The sequence below is a fragment of the Cupressus sempervirens genome, chromosome 4 (assembly GCF_028749045.1).
Source record: "Cupressus sempervirens isolate cs-2001-9-10 chromosome 4, ASM2874904v1, whole genome shotgun sequence".
Classification (NCBI taxonomy): domain Eukaryota; kingdom Viridiplantae; phylum Streptophyta; class Pinopsida; order Cupressales; family Cupressaceae; genus Cupressus; species Cupressus sempervirens.
Window position 1 is genome coordinate 897,137,081 of NC_143121.1, and position 21,119 is coordinate 897,158,199.

Below are 21,119 nucleotides of genomic sequence, written 5' to 3' on the forward strand. Positions count from 1 at the left end.
AGGGATTCAAAAAGCTAAAAAATAAAGTAGGGGGGTCCCCATTTCTAGGTGAAAAGGGGCATGCATTGTGAAACCACAACACATCCCAAGTAGAAGCCCATTTCATATCAAGTCTACCTAGGGGGTTTGGGTGGGGCTTCCACTGCTAGATCCCACTGCATTCTTTAAAATTTTGATAACCTACTAGGCCACCCTCGAATTGGTAGTGACTTGTTCCCCAAAAATTATATTGTCCCCCTCCTGCCATATTTTCCATGAAACATATGAGGGAAGTATAGACCATAAGTTTTTGAGGTAAGGGTGGGCAGAAAAACCGTCCTAGTGAAAAAATCGTTGCAACTCTCCATCAACACACCACTGGACCTCAATAATGCAAGGACTTCCCTCCACACCTCCATGGAAAAAGGGTTGTGGATAAGAAGGTGTGGAATAGATTCAGCATCTTGGAGACATAAAATGTAGTAGTTAGCAAGTTGACACCCTCTTCTTTGGAGGTTATCCACAATGAGGATAGAACCATGTAAAGTCATCCACCAGAAGAATTTTATCTTCAGTAGGATCCAAGGGTGCCAGACCTTTCCCCAATATGCTTGGGCCACCTCCCCCCCCAACCCCTTCACCCCTCTGCGAGACAACTAAGATAAGTTGACTTCACTATGAAATCACCTAAGGGGGTAAGTTTCCAAACCAACGAGTCCTCCACCCGAGTGAGGGGAATCCTATAATTTTGGATAAGGTCTTGCAGCTCCAAGGCAAGGCCCAACTCCATAGGCTCCTGAATCTAGAATTTAATCCATTATCAATATGGGGTGATAAAGCTTTGAGTCAGAGAGCCATACAATCTAGTAAACATCTTGCATAGAGGTAGGAACTTAGTGTATATGAGGGGGTTGTCTTGGAGCCATTGATCTTCCCAGAAGTCAATTGAGTTTCCATTCCCCATGATCTAGTAACAACCCATCTTCAAGATTTTTTGGGTGTTAACCACATTGTTTTAGATCTTGGAACCCTAGGGGAGAGCATGTGCCCAAGGGAATTGATGGAAAGAAGACCCTCCAAGGTACTTAACCATCACAATGTTACACCAAATATCCTAAAAATTCACCAATTTCTAGTTGATTTTGGTTAGGAGGGCCTTATTCAAGTGTCCTATTCTTCTTATATTCAGTCCTCCAAGTGCTTTAGGATGAAAGACATTCTCCTAGCTTACCAAGCTCATTCTAGACTTCTCTTCAGTGTCAGACCATAAAAAATTACATTGGATTTTCTCAAGAATGTCTCTAAATCTGCCCAGGATTTTGAAGATGGAGAGGAAATACATTGGGAAGCCCTGGAAGGAGGCTGGGGAAATACATTGGGATGCCTATTTAATTTTAAATTAATACAAAACTCCATCTTTACATAGTTTTAAATATTCAAATATTTTGACTAAATAATATTAGTTTTACCAGATAATTCATTCTCTTTTAACTAATTAAATAAATAAAGAATATACTTTTAATCACATTGAGGTAAGGAAAGAAAAATATTTTCTATTTTATTTCTAATTAACTTTAAAAAGATAATCAAATTCACAAATCATTTGCCATAAAATATAATTCAAGTTGGTTAACTCTACAAAAAAGAAAAAACTACATGGTGTGTGAATTTACACCAACATTTTCTGATCACTTTCTTATTAAAGATCTAAATTCCTCTACCTCAACCACATCCCCACCTTTATTTCCCATCATCTATGCTAACATTCAATTTGGCATCAATAGGTCAATAACGGAATCCATAATCAAATTCAAATAGTATCAATTTCTAACATAAATATTCATCATTTACATTTCAATTCACATCAATACTAATGAAACATACATATCAACTTCCCATCAATTTCTGTGCATGATAAATCAATATAATAATAATATTTCACATAGATGAAGCCATGATAATTGATCAAAATGATAGTAAAACCAAGATAATGCCCATCCATATAAGTTAATTACAACAACTTAGGTCAGTAATCACTCAACTAGGTCAATTAAAGTCAAATATTGTAAGTAAATATTACTAAACTATACAAGTCTACATAATTGGGTTATGAAAAAGTAGAAAGGAATGCCTATTGAGGATTCATCATGGCTATGAAGATGTTGATCATTTCAATTCTTTAGAGGCACACCTAAGATGTAACAAGGTCACCTCTCAAATTTTTCTATGTGTCTGATGTAGGAACATCCAAAGCGTAAGAGCAGTCTTGTATCACCCAAAAATATTTTCTAATTTTTCAATAATGGTTATTTTGGGTAGGGGTTACTATTTGTGCCCAGTCTACTTTTTTATATAATTTATTCATTTAGTATAGTTTTTTCCAATTACTTACATGGGAGACTAGTTTGGTTAAATAAGTATGTCAATCAAGCTTCCTGTCAAGATCAAGTCCAATTTTGAAGCTATTAAATTTTCCAATTTTGATAAGGTGGCATAGAAAAATTTGAACTTGATTGTGGAGGCCTTGGAGGCTCTAAAAGGTGTCAAGACTTATTAGAGGACAATGCTACATAGTTCTAGTTGTAGAGTACCATGAGATTTTTTTTTTTTGAATTTAGTGCTTATAATAGAAAATAAGTACATGGTTCAAAATGTATGGCTTCCAAAAGTTGTGTCTTCAAGTTGCAAGGTCTAATATAAAAGGAAAGTGAGAGAGAAATCACAGAAGAAGAAAATTAAACCTTGGACACCAAAATTAGAAAGTTTCACTTTCTAAAGTATTTTAAGGTGGCTTTTGGTGACATGTATACAAGGATGAAAGAGGGTTTTGGGCTTGATTCTAGAAGGGCAGTTTGTGACTCAATGTCGTAGATTATTCTAATTTTAAAATATCCATGTGGTTGTAGCAAGTTCTTTTTTTTTTTTTAAATATTACAATGTCATTTCACTAAAGATAATAAAAAGTAAGTATTTTTGTTCATGCATTTTTTGTTTACTTTCTTGTTGTGTTATGTGTGTTTGGGTTAGTAAGGGAGTACCCTTCATCACAATTTCAGCCATTTCAAGTTAGCTTCTTTCTTTGTGATTATGCATGTACAAGAAGCATTTTTGTCTTTTCTTTCATGCTTTTATTTTTCCTTTCTTTATTGATGTTGATAAATTTGAATACATGTGCTATGAAGATTTCATTTGGTTATATGTTTGGAGTTTAGTGAAGAGATCCAATATGGTTGGTTGTCCAAAGAGAATGAGAATGTGATCGAAAACTATCACCCTTACGAGGTGCCAGAGACAACATGATAGAGTCCTATTTTTTAGGAACTCAATATGGATTGCTGTTGAGAACAACTTGAGGTCTATGATTTGGGTTGACAAGCCCACTTGATAGAGCTCCACTTGATTTAGAGTTTTTTCTTTGAAGAAGATTTTCTCAAAATATGTATTAATAACATGTAATCTGCACAGCATTCGATGGATGCTTCCATTTTGAAGTCGCTCTACTAGGATTTTCTTGCTTCATGCAACTTTCAGTTTTTTGTGTATGGCCCTTCGCTTGCACTCCCCTTCTGTCAGCACTTGTCATACCGCATTTACTGTGGGAGCTTTAGGTTAGGATATAATGGCTCTAGCCAGTGGTGAACCAGTTGTTTCTGGTATTCACACTACTGCTTCAGACTACCATGGCACCGCCATCGAACAAATGCCCGCGCAAGTTTGTCCTGAAGGTCTTCCACGAGCTAATCCTGATATTGTCCTTCCTTTGCAAGAATTTGATGCTACATGTGACTGGTTAGAACAACATACCTTGATAGGGTATTTTGTTGGTAGGACTCCCCCTGAAGCTATGCTCAGAGAATGGGTCAAAAAAAGTTGGATTCTTCATGGAGTCCGCCTTGACATTGTGCAAAACCTTACCAAAAGTTTTTTTTATTTTGCTTTGCTAACCCATTGCAAGCAGACGCAGTTTTTACCAATGGCCCTTGGTCTGTGCATTCCTCTCTGCTTGTTTTTCAGAAATGGTCCCGAGACTTCTCTGTCTCGGATGATAAAAAGCTTAGGGTTCCTGTTTGGGTTGAATTCCCAGGTCTACCCTTGCCTTGCTGGCCTTTTATTGAGTCTATTGCCCAAGCCCTTGGCAAAGTTGTTACCAAGAAGCCAAAGAAATTTTTTAATGCTCGCCCTCAGCGACATGTTTGCATTGAAGTTGATCTTTCTAAAGATCTCAAGGATTTTATGGAAATCCAGATTGGCGCTCAAACCTTCTCATAGAAGGTGCTTTACTTGAACCTACCTAACACTTGTTATAGGTGCCAATCTGCGGAACACAAGATCAGGGATTGCCCTTTGGCTACGCTTAGGGTCAAACCCCAGCCTAAAGCGACGCTTGTCAAATAGGTCGAAGGAAAAAAAGAAGAATGGGTTATTGTTGGGCACAAGGGAAAGCTTGCCTTAAATCATTTGGCCCCCAAGCCATCCTATGCGGCAGTTACTGTGATTCCTCTTGTTTCCACCGAAGTGTCTGCACCTGCTAGCGTGGAGACGCCAGCGGCTTCCATTACACTTGTTTCGGTTTCCCAGGTTTCAAACCCTGCTGGTTCGCAGGGGATTAAGGCGACTACTAGGGCCTCGTCCTTGGTTGGGGCTCATTCTCCTCTTGCAGTCTCTTCCATAGTACCACCGGCAACAAGGCGTTCTCGCAGTCCTCTTGGACTTGCAGAGATATCAAGGGTAAAACAATAGGCTATAAGTTTAGAGGATTTCATGTCTAACTTCCACTCGGTTTCTACCTTTTTGCAGAATAGTTACTCCTCTCTAGAGGACGAGGATGGTATGGAAGATTTCTCATGAACTTCCTCTCTTGGAATGTTTGAGGTTTTACAGACCTCCCTAGAAAGTACTATGTCTGGGATACCCGTCATAGACTTGGGAATTTAGATTTTCTTTGCCTGCAAGAAGTTAAGATTTCTGGTTTCATGCTTTTTGCTGCATGTCGCATCATTTGGCAGGATAGCGTCATGTTTTCTTCTCAGTATGAAGCTAGCTGAGGTGGTGTAGTTACTCTCCTGTCACCTCGCCTTCATTCTGCTATTATCTCACACGATTTTGACCCCACTCATCGTATTATTTGGCTTTTGCTTTCCATTAACAATCATTCTTTTGGAGTCATTAATGTTTATGCTTCCAATGATGCTATGGAAAGGGCACAAATGTGGGTTTGGCTTGCTGACAACTTGCCACCAGCTACTTGGGTCCTGTGTGGGGCCTTCAATATGGTTGAAGTGGCCTCTGACAAAGATGGCATTCTACATTTCCGTTGGACAGCAGGGGAAAGAGAAGCTTGGTTTTACATGCGTCATAAATTGGGCCTTTTTGATCCCAATACTAGCCGCCGTCATGATAGCGGGGCCTGGCACACTTGGTCCAATTTTCGAGCCAATCCTGACCGCATATTGAAACGTCTTGATCGTGCTATGATCTCGGCGCAATCTTTTTTTTCATTTTCTGAAGATCGTGATCTACTTGTCATTCCTCTGATAGATGTGACATTCAGACCACTATCCCATTTATTTTGGCATTTTTTGGCAAACAGCTATCCCCAAAGTGGCCAAGTCTCAATTCTTCCTCAACACGTCTGTGCTATTGCATGCTTCCACCATCTCCCACATACAACGTGTCTGGAATTTAGAACCACATCCACATTCCCGTCGAGGTTGGATTCAATGGTGGAATGATGCCATTACCATAACGGCTCAATTTTTGCACATCTACAGGCATCAGCTAGCAATTTTTAGAAAACGATCTTATGAAGCCAACACCCTTGCCCTCAAAAAAGCCTCTGAAGCTCTCACCTTCAACCCCTTTGATGTGGATCTTCAAATTCAGCTTTCCAAGCTTCTCCATGAAAAGCAAATTGCTGATAACTATGCTACCCGAGGAGCTCAAATCAAAGCCCGTCTCCACTGGTTGGAGGTTGGCGACAAAGCCTCAAAGGAGTTCTTCCAGGCTCTCCGAGCCTATCATACCAATGTTGGGATTAAAAAGATAAAAAAAGGAACTGATGTTCTTTCCAATCTTCCTGACATCTTGCAAGCTTTTGTTCTTCACTATGAGAACATCTTTGCTTCGCAGGGCCATTCGGTTGCTTAGGAGGAGGCTCTCAGAAAGTGTATTACTGTTACTCCAAATTGCCTCGCGATTGAGCAATGCGCTTTCTGTGAGCAATTTCTTTCCCTCTGAGACCTTAAAGAGGCAGTTTACTCCATCGTGGATGACAAGTCCCTTGGGTGTGATGGATTTCCCTGTGAATTTTACAAACATCTTTGGGAGCAAATTGGTCCTGATTTGCACAAAGTCTATCTTGAAGCATACCATTCTAAAAGCTTAGGAGCGATCATAAATAAAGGAAATATTAAATTCATACATAAAGTTGGTGATCCTAAGGACATCTGCAACTAGAGGCCCATCACCCTCCTGAATGTGTCTTATAAGATCATTTCTAAGGCACTCTCTCTCAAAATCTACCATATGCTTCCTCTAATTGTGCGGCCTGAACAAACTGGCTTCATCAAATCCAGGTATATTCTTGACAACATCATTGCTGTCTGGGAAGGTATGGAATGGGCTCGTAAGTCCAAACAATAGGCTATCTTTTTAAAGATAGATTTTGTTAAAGCCTATGATCGCATTGAATGGCCTTTCATTTTGGCTATGCTTCAGGCTCTGGGTTTTGGTCTCAATTTTCTTCAGCCTGTGGAGATGCTCTTTGGTGATGCTAATGCTTGCATCACCATCAATAATTTGCAATCTAAAGCTTTTGGAATTTTTCGTTCTATCAGACAAGGTTGTCCGCTAGCTCCAGCACTTTATGTCCTTACTGCTGAAGGCTTTTGTTATTTACTTGCTCATTCTGTGTCTTCAGGACTAGTCAGTGGCATTTCCTTGCCTGATTCTTCCTTCCAGTTAGTCAATGGTAATTTTGCTAATGATTCTTTTCTTACTCTTCTTGAAGATGAAGAAAACATCAAAAATGCTTTAATTTGTCTGGACACTTTTTGTCAAGCCTCTGGCTTTGCCATTCAATGGCATAAAACGCTCTGCTACCGATAGTCTTTTTTGCCAGCTCCGCCTTGGTTCAGACAATTCCAATGGAAATGGGTTACTCATGGAGAAATCTTCTACTTTCTTGGCATTCACTTTGCTTTCCAGGCTTCCCCTGTGGAACTTTGGAATGCTGTGCTTCCAAAGATTAACAAAAAGCTTGATTATTGGATCACTAAGCCGCTTTCTCTTGCTGGTAAATTCCAGATTTGTTCTAAGATTTTGGCTACCACCCATGTGTATTATTCTTCTTGTTGGGCTCCCTCCAAAGCTTCCTATCTCAAATTAGAACGTTTGCTCAGAGATTTTCTTTAGGCCTCTGGTTCTGACCATCATGGTTTTCACAGAGTTGCTTGGGATTTCTGTTGTCTCCCAAGGGAATCTGGGGGTCTCGACCTGCTTTCCACTTGGAAGCAGGGCCTTGCCCTCTGTGCTAAATGGATTATCAGAGCTATTTCTTGAGATGAAGCCTGAAAAATTCTTATTAGGAATTGCATCTCTTCAAGCTTCCCTACTAATAGACCAGTGTGGAAGGGGATTGGTTTTCAGACCCTTCTCACTATGCGTGAACCAGTGGTCATATAGGGCTCTTTTGTTATTAAGAGCATTTGGAAAGCCTGGGAAGCTGTTAAACCTTGGCTTTGTTGGGTTGGTGATGAGTTTCAGAATGGGCTATCCTTAAATCAATAGAACATTTGGTGGTCTCCCTTGTTTTCCTTCCAGGGTACTCCTCTTGCCAAGACTCAAGGTGCCAGTGCTCTGCGTTTCTTTAAACGTGGCATCCGCACTACCAAGGACATTTTTTCAAGAGTCACCATCAATTTTAGGTCATGGGAGGATATGCAAGTTCAATACCGCCTTGTTCGTGCTGATCGCCAGACTTATGACCTTCTGTTGTCTTCCATCCCTATGCACTTACTTCATAAAGTGGGGATTCAGTCTGTTCGTCCTTGGTGGTATGATTGGAAGTGGTTTCCTGCCACTCCATTTACCAATTATAAGCCCAATATGGGGTACAGATGGCTTTCACCCCACCTTTCGATGGTGGACACGCTTAATCAACGGTGGCATTTGCACTCTTTGCTTTCTTAATGGAGAAAACGGTTCGACACCATTTGGAGTGCCATTATAGAACCTAAGATTGCACACTTTGCTTGGTGCCTTGCCTTCCAAGGTCTTCCCCTGGGGCCTCGGCTCAAGCACATTAGGATTCCTGATCCTAGATGCCCCTTCTGTGGCCAACCTGAGTCCTTTTTGCATATTTTTTGATTTTGCAAGCGTGCTCAGAATTATTGGCACTAGATTCATGATTTTTTCAAGCCTTTTAGGCTTGAACCTTTTTCATGGCACATGATCCTGCTGGGTGATTCCCCCAGATTTTCTCAGAAGTTCTCCCAGATTTGGCATACTTTCAGGATGAAAATTTTGTTTTCTCTATAAAAAGATAGGAATGCAGTTTTATTCACTCACAGTTTTTTGGATGTTAACATTGCAATGTACACTAAGGCATGCATTTGTAACAATGTCATTATGCAGATACAGGTGCAAGCTAATAAAGTTTCCCTGGAGGTTGCACACTTACAGGAATTGTTAAATCATTGGGGCAATGCTCCTTGCACCGTTGTCAGAGTGCCTCCGAATGTCTCGACCGATGCCTCCTTGTCTTGTGGTCGCCATTCCTGACGCCAGTGCTCTGGCCGCCATTCACACACACCGCTCTCCTAGGGTCCCCGCCACGGCTCTCCCAGCAGTTGTCATGGCAGTTGGAGGTGCCACTCCGCTTCCCCACCACGTGGTGGTTCTTGCTAGTCCCCGGCTCCCCCTCTGGGCGGGCTTCTGGCTGGTCTCCGACTCCTCCCCGTGGACAGGCACACTCTGGCAAGTTTCCTCAGCTAGCCTTGGCAATTTCTCCTCCGCGGCCAGACAAGAAGGATGTGGAGACTGCGACTACCCCAGACCCTGCTGATGCTGCTGACAGCTAGATTGTTCCCAGTCCGCCTCACAATCCCACCGATGCGTGGGAATTTCCTGATAAAGATGATCCTCCTCCCTTTGCTGGTACTGCCTTGGCAGCTTAAAAATGTTTTTTTTTTTTTTTTTTTATGAATAGTTTATAGTTTCTGGCTGAGGCCATGTTGTTTATTCCGGCTTCGGCCGTTTGAACTCATTTGCGGGGTGATCCTGTATCCCCGGCCCTTTTTTTGTGAATTGTAATCTTAGTAAATTTTATTAATTGAAAAGGACTATTCATCAAAACATGTAATCTGCACATTTTTCTATCATAAGCCTTAAGAGGGGGTCCCTAGAGGACATGTTTGTTGTGTTTTTGGGGGGGGGGGGGGGGGTGTCGAGGGGGCAATTTAGTGTACAAGCATAACAAGAATAGTAATACATTGTTATGCAATTAGTGATTGCTAACCAATTAGTAACTTTTCTAAACTAATTTTTGTATTTAAGTGAACTATGGTCTTTATAAATATGTGTTGGTCAATAAATATAACTATCAAACATTTTATGTTCATTTGTTCTCTCTAACATTTTCTTTGGACCATTATATATCAATTTATTTATATAAAAACTTCATGATTCATGAATAGTGGATGCATATGGATCACAACCATTTCTCAATTTCAAATGTAGATATATAAGCACATTCACATACCCTAATATCTATAATTCCTTCTATAATTCTTTCTAGAAGGAAGGGAAGCTATGGATTTATAGATCACATTGAAAAAAAAAAAAAGTGCACAATATTATTTAGGTGGAACTATACTATTTATCAATTAGATTGGTAAGACGTCAATTGGAGACTTTTCTAAAGATGGTTATGGATGTGGAAGGTGATTTTTACATGATCATTATAGATCTTATCAGGACGATTTTTTGATTCAATTGAATGATAAGCAGCTTTATTTGAATATTATATTGATTTGACAATAAACCAAGAGCAATAGACAGTGCAAGAAAGAGAGCCAAGAGACCATAGATAGAGATTAGGTTCCACGTATGATGACAGAGGTTGATGAGGGCATTTGGCTTATAGATGTCGATGGTGCTGGGTCCGCAAATGCATGAGAGGCACGGGGATGGAATGGATTAGATTCCCCGAGGATGTATCAACATCAACAATAGAACATGTGGCAGCTGGCAAAAGGATAGTTTGGATACTCGCGCTTTTAACTTTTCCGAGTGAACTTTCTAGACAAGAATACACCGACATTTTCAATAAAATTTATTAATATTGAATAATTAAATTTTAATTTACAATAAAATTGCTTGTTCGGGTGTGTATATATAGGCGACCACAGAAACCTTATCAACAAAGTATACCTTATTTTGATAATAAATTATAGTGGCGCAATCAAACAGACCCTAGATGAATGGTTAAGAGCATACACTCATCATTTTTTAACAGTAGACTGTTAAAATATGATGTTGCTTTTATTTTGGTTGAACAGTCTTCAGTCAAATCAAACAAAGATTTCTGAAGAGATTTTGCAACATTTCACATCTTTAACGAGCCAAAATACAATCAATACAAATCTGCAACTTGCACGTTCACATTACAGGTTGTTCTCGGTGCAAGATATGTCACTTGTCTGCACCATTCTATATAAGCTTAGCTGTACAAAACTAAATCTTCAACCTGCGTGTTCACATGGCAGTTTGTCCGTAGTACAAAATGTGCACAAATGAATGATTTTAATTTTGTTTTAATGAGTTTTAAAATAATTCATTTGTGCACAATTAAAACAAAATTGAATTGAAGTTATATTTTTATATATTTATAATTTGTAAGTATTGTTATAAAAGATTTATAAATTAAAATCAATTTATAAAAAATCAAAATAAACTAGCTATATATACATTATATATTTATATAATATATATACATATAGCTGAGAGATATCGAGGCATTAATTTTTTAGTATATATTTTTGTGTGCGAATTAAAGCCTCGATATCTCTCGGCTATATGTATATATATTATATAAATATATAATGTATATATAGCTAGTAGCATCAGGTGGGGATGTTAAAAGAATAGGGACGGTTAATATTAGTTGAGTGTTAAGAATATGGTTTTTAGTTAATTTATTATTATGATTGGGATTCAATATTATTTAGAAGTTTATTAGGTTTAAGGTTATGATTCAATTTGGGTCAACATTTAATCACTAATAGGGTGCACTTTATGCTAGGGCTATTATGTAATGAATTAATGAAAGGTTTAACATTTTAGTCTATTTAATAGAAAACCTATTGTTCAATTATTTTAAAAAATAGAAATAGAATGTAGGTGTTCATATCACATTAAAAATTAAATCAAACACTCATTTTATTAGTGTGTCATATGTGGAGTTATTAAGAGAATTTATGATGATACAACTTTTCGAAAAGTAAATTTTCAACTTAATTTACTATATAACATTAGATTAAACATTTGGTCAAAAAAAACATTTTTCTTTATTTTTCTAGTCTATTATATCTAGATATAATTATTAATTATAGGATCTCTTTATTTATTTTTATTCTATCACTTGTAGATTTATTTTTTAATTATAGATTGTGTTTAATTTTTTTAGTCTATCACATATAGTTGATTGTGGTTTATAATTGTAGTTAAAATTAGTTTAGTGTTAATTATAGGGGGTTTAGTTGATTTAGTATTATGTTTAGGATTACTTACCATTTAAAAGTTTATTAGGTTTAAGGTTATGATTTTATTTGGGTCAATTTTATAATATGAACTTCTATAGTTCTTTTATGTGAAAGACCAATTTTTTAATTTGACAAATAGGTCTAATTTAATGTAGGTTTGGGGTTGTAGTTGCTTAGTTGAATACATAAGAAATGTATGTTTAATTTTATTCTTATTATATTTGTGTGTGTGTGTGTGTGTGTGTGTCTATATATATAATTGAAGTTTTATAAGATTATATAAAGAATAAAAATTAATTTAAGACTTAAATTTTAACCTAATTGAATGTATGGGTAAGTACTCAAAGTGGTTTTACATATTTCTATTTTTTGTCGCAATGTTTTCCTTTTTTTTGAACCTTCTACTCTCTAGTCACCTCAAAATTGTGTTGTAATGAAAAGCATAAAAATATATTTTGATTCAATTTCAAATTAAAGACACACATAAAAATGTCAACAAAATATTAAGTGAACAAAAAGCAAGATTTTGAACCTAGTTTGGCTGGTTTTGAAATGGTTTCTCACCTAGTCTCCTTTTTTTGCTCTATATTTTTATTTCTATAATATGAAGATGGCACACAACCTAGTGGTTCTAAGGTATATATAGTTTAGATATTTATATATTTTCCCTCGATATCCTTCTTTTGTGTTATCCCTCTGTACTCAAGCCACCTCCAAATCATGTTCTAATCAAAAGCATAACATTAGATTTTAAATGATTTTCAAATTAAAGTAACAGTTTAATTGTAAAGCTTATTTATATTTTATATTTAAACAATGATATTATTATTGTTTTCTATGGTGGATGAGTGTTTAATTGTAAAGCTTATTTATAAGTTATATTTAAACAATAATTTTATTATTTCTAAGTTGTATAAAAAATAATCCATATCTTTTCAATACACTACTACCAACTATAATAATGAAATATAAGAAAAAAAGATATAGGTTTCAAATTCCACCCAAATGATAGTGTAACATATGCCACAAAACATAAACGTGATTGATTATGTATATATACTCCATTACTATGGTCTTCTCTATCATGCATGGATCTGAATTGTAAGCATATTTGTAAACAACTCCAAACATTAAAAGTTACGATACAAACTAATTATTACGATGCAATGACCTTATAAAATAGTCACCAATGAGCATAGTATTACGGCCTTCATTCTCATTGTGATCACGTTGCACTTCTTCTAAATATTCTGGAAATCGAGATACTCGATTAAACATCTCGCGTATCTTATCCACAACAATCCGCATTCGCAAAATATCATTATCTGAAACATAATCTACTGACAATGTTGTAGATTCAAAATGTTGAATCATTTGGTAACAATATTGTAGCACAGACTTTTCACATTTATCGATTGGTGTTTGAGGTGAGCCATCTGAGTTTAAAGAAACAACGGGACTTGGTGCAATGATTTCAGATTCATTGTCTGAATAATCCATTTTTTTATCGTTCCTGAACATGGAAATATTTGAAGAGAGAATTATATTCTATTATTATTTACCAATTAAAGAAGAAAAGAAAAATATAATACAAATATAGGAGAACCCAAATGACAAGAAGGAAAATAATATTCATATTGAGCTAGAGACATAGATGAAGGGACATTTTTTTTAAAAATATATATTTCAGATAAATGATTGTAACGTATAACATAGGTCAACTCAAAAGAAAACATATGTGAACTGAAAAGCCAAAGAAAAAATGCTAAAACCTCAAGAAATAAAGCATTATGATTGTATCAACAACTATTAAATAATATACATTTGTGACATATTCATATTCATAAGGTCATTTGTAGAACTATTAAATAATATTCATATTGAGTTTGAGACATAGTTGAGCTGAAAAGATAGCATATGTCAACTAAAAAGATAACAAAAAACTATTTCCATAATTAATGCGACTTCTATAATTTTCAATAATTAATTACAAATTCTAAAACAATTGAAAACATCTATGTAATTTATTAACGTGACGAAAAAAATGTTAGGATGTACCATACATCAAATTAGTACACCCAAAAGGATATAAATCATATATTTGTGAAAATAAAATATTCATATAGAATATATGAATGTAAACTGATTTATTTTTAATAAACTTTATATATAATCCATATAAAGATAGTTGGAATGTTCAACAATTTTATACTAACATCAAAGTTACATTGTTTGCATAAAATAATAGATAGATAAATATTCTAGTTAGAATCACTATCATCATCAAATTGAACAATGTTTTGTTGAAACAGAATAGAGTCCGTAGGATCTAAAATATCGAACCAATAGATATGTTCATAAGTTCTACGTTGCAAAGACCATGTGTTTGTAAGTCCTCGCCTTATTTTTTTAAAATCACAAGTAGTTTGTGTCCATGTTGGTATCTGCTCTACAATAATCTTCCTTGTTCTTTCATGGATCGGTAGAGTCAGGAAGACCCCTTGAGGTCCCCATCTATCTACAACAACTTGATTCCACAAGGTGTGGTGTAATCCACCGAACTGCAATCTAAAAATCTGACCATGATAATGATAGTTTACTAGACTTTGAGTACTGGTTTGTGGAGACCGAAGCATTTTTTCTAACCAAATTGGGCCATTTTCTGCAGAGTCCATTGGATAAGGAGATTGCTCTATCGAAACCTCTGTAGGAACAAAATAAAGCTCTGCAGGGTCACAGTCTTCACAACAAACCAAATATGAAAAATCAGGATCTTGGTAGAAGTGACCAAAATTTCTAAGAGCTGGGGGATAAAATTTCAACAACCCTGCTTCTAAAAGATTTCTTTTACAAAATAAATAATTTGTTCTTTCCTGAGCGTGTATTTTCTGAAGATCAAAGTGTTGATATGTGTCATCAACTTTAATCGTTCTTTGCCTCAACATTTTTTCCGTTTTACTATCTGAAAATAGAAATAAAAGTATTAAAGGAGAGAAATTATATTTTATATATATTCTATAAATAATATTTATTGAAGCATGTTAAGTTCCCATAATGTACTAAATACAAATAATTGATGAACAACAATAATAAATTATTTAGTGGCAATCATATACTTTCCACATTCATTTTGTTTGGGTAAATTTTTACCAACAGTTTTTTGTTATACAAAAGAAGAAAGAAAATATAAAAGAAGTACAATGTGCATTGAGAATGATGAAAATTAAAATAATATTTATTAAACCACATTAAGTTCCAACAACATATTAAATACAAATAATTCACAAAAAAAAATAATGAAAATATTGAATGGCAATTTTAAACTTTCCACATACATTTTTTTGGTAATTCTTTACCAATAGTTTTTTGTTATACAAAATAATAAGTTAGTTATAGAAGAAGTACAAAGTGCATTAAGAATGACGAACATCAAAGCAGCAAGATATTTGTTTTATTAATTTTTTGTCAAATTTTATTTTCTTTGCTCAAATAGTATAACTCCTATGTTTATAACATGTCTATATACAAATGCATATTATTTAATAGTTGTAGAAAATATTTTATTAAACTATACAATCATGATGGTTTATTTCTAATGCCTTTAGCCTTTTTTCTTCAACTTTTCTTTTTTCTAATTATTTTCCATTCTTCATCTTCTCGTAACGATCAAAAGAAAATGGTGGCATTATCCTCAGACCCTGTAGTGACTTTACACGGGAAATTGCAACAAATGTCATTCCTGTTCTTTCTCTTGGTCCAATATCAATTGTTGCTTTTTCAAGTGTCAAACCTTGTGATTTATGTATTGTCAATGCCCATGCTAGTCTCAAAGGCATTTGAGTGGTAGAACCTCTTTGTATAGCACTAACAGGTACTACTTTAGGGTGTTCATTATTGAATGGAAAGCCAGAGTAGGCATCAAATTTTACCATGACATATAATGGTAGTTGAGGTGGTCCACTACCTAGCTTGTAGACTATTTCCTCAACATAACCCAGAGCTCCATTTACAAGTCCTACTTCTATCCACAAGTTTGATGTCAGCATAACTCTTGATTTCCTTGAAATCAATAATTCAATATCAAGTTCATCAGCACAATTATCATCTACCGAACTATAATTTGACAACTTTGTAGCCATTACACGTGCAACTGGTTCTCGAAGGGAATGGAGTTTTCTTCGATTATGTTTGTGAAAATTATCATTTGTAGAGAATAAATGAACATTTTTGTCAAAATCATCATTTACATTTTTTGGAATATTGCATGATGTACGTGACATTAGTAATTTCCAATCGTCAATTGTTGGTTGAGCATCTCTAATATTTGTGAGCAACTGGCGGAACTTATTTTGATCTTGATTTTCTCCCTCTTGTCTATAAACCTTTTCCAATGTAATCACAATCTTGAAATCTTCCCATAGTATTTTTGCACGACTCCTAATGTCATATGCTACCCTATCTTTCACAGGAGGGAGTTGGCCAAGATCACCAACCAAAACCACCGAGATACCTAGAAAAACATAACAAATTTATTAGCAATTATGAAATAAAAAAAACATTTACACTAATTTTATAGTTTTTCTACTACATCAATTATAATTTTTTTTCGAATACCTCCAAAGTTAAGATGGGAGTTTTGAGGAAATGCTTGACGAAGTCTGGAGTCGATATTCTCAAGTAACTTCTCCCCAAGAAAGCTCATTTCATCTATTAAAATATATCTTATTTGACTTAGTTCTTCTTGGAAACTTGTCAAACGTGTTCCTTCCAACCGTCTAAAATCATTTACTTGAATCTTCAATTTGGAATGTACTGTTGAACCACCTATATTGTATGCAGCCACTCCTGTTGGTGCTAGAATTAACAATGGACAATGCTCAGGGAATGCAGAATCTTTAAAAAATCTATTGATTACACCAATCAAAAATGACTTTCCTGTACCAGCTATACCTTGAATTATCATATAAAGGGGTGTTTCATTATCACCACTATTATAGTGTGTTGCAATAATGTCAAATGCCCTTTTCTGCTTTTCACCCAATTTACCGCTATTAATTTCTTGTTCACATTGAAGATTTATAGTGCATCCATTTTCTCTCATTCTACTAATAAAATTGATTGCATCTGAAGTATATTCATCTGACCTGTATTGCTCTGACCAACTATGTTGCCTATCCATGTCCCTTTTTCTTAGCATATCAACTTCAGAAATCTCCATCATTTGATCACGATTCATCTGTGAGATGATTTCCCATTCATGCTCTATAATGTTACGAGGACCCATTACATTGTTCTCACTTTGAGATTCAGAACTGCCATCTCTACTTTCTACATCCTCTCTTCTTTCAACATGCCATGGAACATAATCTAGTGACTCCCAGTTTGAAACTATTCTGATATTATCATCACCAATATCAACTTGAATGTCACAGAATGGTTTATACAACAACAACTCTGAAAAGAAAAAATCAACAAACTTGTCTGATATACATGGCAGAATAGAAATAAATTTTGGATAGACTCTGATAATTGCAACCTTTTTTCTACGCTCCCATTTATTATCTTTCTTCCTATTTTTATTATATATCCATGCTCGAGAGGCATCAATCAAATTGATGGAGTCCATGGAAATAGGTCTTCTTATATGTGAATCTATGAATGATTATGTTTTATTTTTAGTACAATCTTCATTTTTTGTCATAATAGGTTTGAATATTTTTTGGGAGACGTTCAAATTAACAAATCTTCTACTGCATTCAACCAATGGAAGTTCTAGGAGCATGTGACATGTTTCCTAGGCTCCAACATCTCTTTCAATAATAGTTTCAATTAAAAGTTTTTTGTAGACTTTGGATGCAAAGTCATCAGGGTTTTCTATATCTGCCAACCGTGTCAACATTTGATGATAGGTCTCAGAACTTTTCTCTGCTTGGATGCATACTTTGCAATATACTTAATAACAGCATGTGCTGACAAAACTGGTTGCCAATCTATATTTGCTCTCCACAATTGCAAAATGTAACGATTATGTGAGTTGACTCTATCATCATTCCTTTGAGGTTCAAACTTTCTTTCTCCAAATTCTGTGTCTATATACAATTTTGATCCATTTCTATTTACTGCCCAAGGAGCATTATACCTACAATTTAAGTAAAGCAAGTTACAACACAATAAATATTTCATTGGAATAGTTCTATCAAGGAGAGATGAAATAGATAGTACCTGCATGCAATTTTGCCCTTTTTCTTTCTGAGACATGCTCCCTCTTTACAGATTGTATGTCGTTGTACGGTATTCAATATTTCTTCATAATCATCATCCATGTTAATATCTAGTATTTGGCTTGTGTTTCTGAGACATGGATGTTGTGCGAAATTCTGAAATGGTTTGATGAAAACAAAGACTTTTAAATGGAGAAATTATAAGATGGGACTGAAAATATACGATAAATGAAATTTTTTATTTACAAAAATGTCTACATAATGAAACTCAGTGTAGAAATACCTGCATATTTTTTTCAGTACTACATGCTCATGGATTCCATGCATGCACAATATGATGGAAGAAAGATTCCGCTTCTTTTACCTGTTCTTCATTATGCCAATCTAACTTATCCATATTTGGATCTCCTTGAAGCCACAAAAAAAAATGTACATGTGGAGATCCCCTATGCTGCCATTCATATCTTGACCAAAAGTCTTTAACATTGAACCCTTTCTCCAAAATTTCTTTACGAAACATTGTATGTCTGAGGTGCATGTAGTGTGCAACAATATGAGGATAGTCTATAACATTTTGTCTCCTCCACTTCTGTGCCTCCTTTGGATCTGATGGTTGAGTTCCAGGCATCAGTGTATGTAGATCAGGCCAATAGAAATCAGCTGCGCTAAGTGTAAAGAAAATTGTGGGGGTCCCCAGTTGTTTCAACAAATCATATAATTCTGCCTGACTTTTTTTCCAATATGACCTTGTACCTCTTAAGGTTGTTCCAAAACGCATTAATTTATTAGCAAGGTGTGTGCCAACATTTTTTTCCATATGTTCTCGTAACTCATCAATGGTCATTGGCAACTCTTCAATGTTTTGTTTTACGAAAACTGAACTGGAATTTTGTGCACGATGCCTCGTTACCATGTTTTCCATGTAATATCTAAAATGGGGATGTCTACCAAAGCGATGATCCCTATACCGAATTAGATGCTTCACATATTCATGAAGGTATACTCTTCGTAGATGTGGCTCCAACCAATCACATTGTCCATTTGGAAACAATGTTGGAAAGGCCATGTCTATTAAACCTGGCGTTGTGTATTCATTCACTGGAGATGTACCTATTTCTGGCCAGTCAATCAAACTCATAGCATCTATATTGGGGTTATTAATCCATTTTTGTATGAGTTCCATTTCCTTTTGAAGATTTACTGGTCTTGATGCCATTGATGTGGAATAATTAATGTTTGTATCATTAACCTCATCCATCTCATTTTGTAGACATATAATTTGTTTTGATTCATTGTCAACATCTACATGAATAGTCTTTAGTCGATGGAATATATTACAATCATTATGCATTTGAATGTCATCCAATGCATGAGTATTTACATTAACATCAGTATAGAATTTTTCATATTCAATTTTATACCTTAGAGCACGGTACACCCGATTTTTGTTAACTGTGAAGTCATAGTTTGTACCACATTGATCTTTTTTTTGAACTATTATTATGGGCAAGTCTTTTATTGGGCGTGGTAGACTTCGATATACGTGCTCAATATTTTGTGGGAAACTTATTGTGTGTCCCTTGTATTTATATTGCCCCCCTATTGCATGTGTTACTTGCAGAATTGGACTTACACATGCAATTAACATTTCTTCTACTTGAGTCAAATTTGCAAGTTCAGGTGGTTGGAAACCTGGGTCCATATTGTTTTCTAATGAGAATCTGTTATTTCCTTTTTCTTGCTGACATCGACTACAGATTGGACCTTCTTCTGTATGATTAACTTTAATGCCAACATAACATTCCTGACACATGTAGCACATTGTAGGCATAACCAAATTATCTAATTTATGTCGAAAGAGATTTTGAAGGTTTTGATAACTATTTCGAAATATTTCATTGGAGTTCCTCTCAGTCTCTATACCACAACCAACATCTTGATTTTGTTTACTCATGTTCTCATCCATAGAATTTAGTGGTGCAACACCTCTCAATGTAAGATGATCATTTTCAGCCACTAATGCAGTTGTCAAACTATTATTATGGACTTGTGTTTCTTCTAATATTCTCTGTGCTCTTCTTCTAGCATTACGTTCCCTATCTTGTTGGTTGTGAATGAGACATTTATTTTCCTTTTCAGCTTCATTCATTACATCTATTTGTTGTCTTCTATAATCTTTATGATATTGTCTCCTAAAATTCCTTCTACGCACATTTTGTTTTGCCACTTTTCCACTTTGTGTTCCTTCCAACACTCTTTGTTCCGCGTGTCCAACATTATGCTCATCTTGTTGAACACTAAACTAAGTGCAATTATTTTGTTTTTGGCTTTCAGCTACCTCTCCATGTTCACATGACATATAGTCCATTTGATCTTGAGATATTTGAAGCATGTCGTTCTCTATAGAAGGAAAGTTAAAAGATGTAATTGAGAGTTGTTCATTTTCAACTTCTGATGTTCTATATTGTTTAGAGACAGTTGGGCTACCTAAATTGCTTGTACTCCTTATCATTTTATGTTCATTATTTATTTCTGTATCCATCATGTGTTGTCTTTTTCTAGCATATCTCTCTGTTCGTCTCTCATTATAGAGTAGATGTTGTTTCTCCTTTTCTGTATCATCCATATTTTCTTTTTGTCTACACCTATGTTCTCTTTGATATTCTCTTTGATACTTTCTTCTCTCATCTTCAGACTGGAAATTAACATGTCTTGGTGGCATAGCTAAAAATCAATAAGCAAAGTACTATTTAGACTATATCCCTTAGCTTTAATTTTCCTACAATTTCAAATACAATAGAGGACTACAAAATTTTAGACAAGTAAATATGATTTTAATGTATTTTCCAAAAAGCGCAGGAAGTATTAGTATATTAGCTTTTCAAAATATCAATTAAAATAATTGTTCTAGTTATTCTTTTACATATAAATTGACAATATTTTATCTTTGTTACTATTATATTTCAATGATATAATCGGAATAATTTTTTCCCCCTTTTCTATTAAGCTAAATACCATCTATAAAATGAAATATATATAATGAGAAACATAATGAACTTTGTAATACAAAAGAAAATTTTTTTTTACATAAAGATTCTATTTAACTAATGTTAATTGGACAACACATGATTACAAAATTTTAACAAATAACTAATCT

At 35.1% G+C, this 21,119-nt stretch overlaps 1 protein-coding gene across 1 annotated transcript; it reads right to left on the reverse strand.

The window, feature by feature from the left end:
- Nucleotides 1-18,272: 18,272 nt before the first annotated feature.
- LOC149564289 (uncharacterized) lies at nucleotides 18,273-20,111 on the reverse strand. Its single transcript, XM_089828326.1, has one exon. The coding sequence runs from the start codon at nucleotides 20,109-20,111 to the stop codon at nucleotides 18,273-18,275; it is 1,839 nt and encodes a 612-aa protein (XP_089684452.1).
- Nucleotides 20,112-21,119: the final 1,008 nt, after the last annotated feature.